We start from the raw sequence: 1885 nt of genomic DNA, 5'->3' as shown, positions 1-1885 counted from the left end.
GAGATGGAGTTTCGCTCTTGTTGCCCAGGCTGGAGTGCAATGGTGCAATCTTGGCTCACCGCAACTTCTGCCTCCCAGGTTCAAGCGATTCTCCTGCCTCAGCCTCCGGAGTAGCTAGTATTACAGGCATGTGCCACCACACCAGACTAATTTTGTATTTTAGCACAGACGGGGTTTCTCCATGTTGGGCAGGCTGGTCTCGAACTCCTAACCTCCGGTGATCCGCCCGCCTCGGCCTCCCAGAGTGCTGGGATTACAGGGGTGAGCCACCGCACCCAGCCTTCACAAGTTTCATGAAAGAAACATTTTGCATCATTTACTTTTCACCAATCTGTTTGGCATGCCTCTAATGATATCAGAATCACCTGGATCAGTGTGCACATACTCTGCAGTATTTTCTGCACACTGTGTCCAATTCAATATTATTGCCACTATAGTAATGAACACCACTTTTGGCCAACATGGCACAGTACCCTATTTTGGAGTTCCTCAAAGTGGGGCAGCTGTTGGGGAGCATAACCAATTTCACTTTGCCTTGTCTGATCACCTTTGGAGTCTGCTTGTACCCCAGCACATACTTTCTACTTTTTTTTGTTTTTTGTTTTTCACATGGAGTCTCATTCTGTTGCCAGGCTGGAGTGCAGTGGCGTGATCTTGACTCACTGCAATCTCCACCTCCCGGGTTCAAGCCATTCTCCTGCCTCAGCCTCCCAAGTAGCTGGGACTACAGTTGTGTGCCACCCCGCCCAGCTTATTTTTGTATTTTTAGTAGAGACGGTGTTTCACCATGTTGGCCAGGATGGTTTCGATCTCTTTACCTCGTGATCCACCCGCCTCGGCCTCCCAAAGTGCTGGGATTACAGGCATGAGCCACGGTACCCAAGCTACTTTCCGCTTTTCATAATGAGCTGGAGTCTAGAGTTGATTGACACCAATGACTTTTTTATCTTCTTTAGAGCCACCATCTTTCTTCTTTTTTTTTTTTTTGAGACGGAATCTTGCTCTGTCGCCCAGGCTGGAGTGCAGTGGCGTGACCTCGGCTCACTGCAAGCTCTGCCTCCTGGGTTCACGCCATTCTCCTGTCTCAGCCTCCTGAGTAGCTGGGACCACAGGTGCTCGCCACCATGCCCGGCTAATTTTTTTTTGTATTTTAGGTAGAGAAGAGGTTTCACCGTGTTAGCCAGGATGGTCTTGATCTCCTGACCTTGTGATCCACCCACCTCGGCCTCCCAAAGTGCTGGGATTACAGGCGTGAGCCACCGCACCTGGCCCCAAGCCACCATCTTTCTTTCTTAGGTGTGGGATGACCCCCAACCAAGAGCAGCTTCAGGGCTAGGTGTGGTGTCTCATACCTAAAAAATACAAAAAAAAAAAAAAAAATTAGGGGGGCATGGTGGTGCATACCTGTAATAACAGCTACTCAAGAGGCTGAGGCATAAGAGTCACTTGAACTCTTGAGGCAGAGGTTGCAGTGAGTTAAGATTGCGCCACTGTACTCCAGCCTGGGTGACAGAGCAAGACTCTGTCTCAAAAAAACAAAAACAACACAAAAACAAAAACTGTAAAGAATAAAAGTGAGTAACTTCTCTCAAGCATTAACTACATAAAATCTGTGAAAAGGATATTATACAATTTTTATTTAATGGAAAATTAATCACTAATCAAAGCAAGAAAATGAGAAATGGTAATTCCCTCAAATCTTCAACCATACAAGTCAATTGAAATCCCTGTGCCTCCGTCCATTTTGTGCTGCTGTAACAGGATACCTGGGAGGCAGTAATTTATAAAGAACAGATTTATTTCTTACAGATCTGGAGGCCGGGAAGTCTAAGGTTGAGGGGCCCACATTTGGCAAGGGCCTTCTTGCTGCATCATTCCATGGTGG

At 47.0% G+C, this 1885-nt stretch overlaps 1 protein-coding gene across 1 annotated transcript; it reads right to left on the bottom strand.

Moving 5' to 3' along the window:
• Positions 1 to 350: 350 nt before the first annotated feature.
• Positions 351 to 965, bottom strand: LOC129483321 (large ribosomal subunit protein eL30-like). The gene is made up of 2 exons (XM_055280571.2): positions 889 to 965; positions 351 to 581 (listed from the first exon to the last, which is right to left on the bottom strand). The coding sequence occupies exons 1-2, from the start codon at positions 963 to 965 to the stop codon at positions 371 to 373; spliced, it is 288 nt and encodes a 95-aa protein (XP_055136546.1). The 3' UTR covers positions 351 to 370.
• Between the last annotated feature and the right edge of the window lie 920 nt (positions 966 to 1885).

The sequence above is a fragment of the Symphalangus syndactylus genome, chromosome 5 (assembly GCF_028878055.3).
Source record: "Symphalangus syndactylus isolate Jambi chromosome 5, NHGRI_mSymSyn1-v2.1_pri, whole genome shotgun sequence".
NCBI lineage: Eukaryota > Metazoa > Chordata > Mammalia > Primates > Hylobatidae > Symphalangus > Symphalangus syndactylus.
The sequence above is the reverse complement of the archived record's forward strand: the minus strand, read 5'-3'. Positions and strand labels throughout refer to the sequence as shown.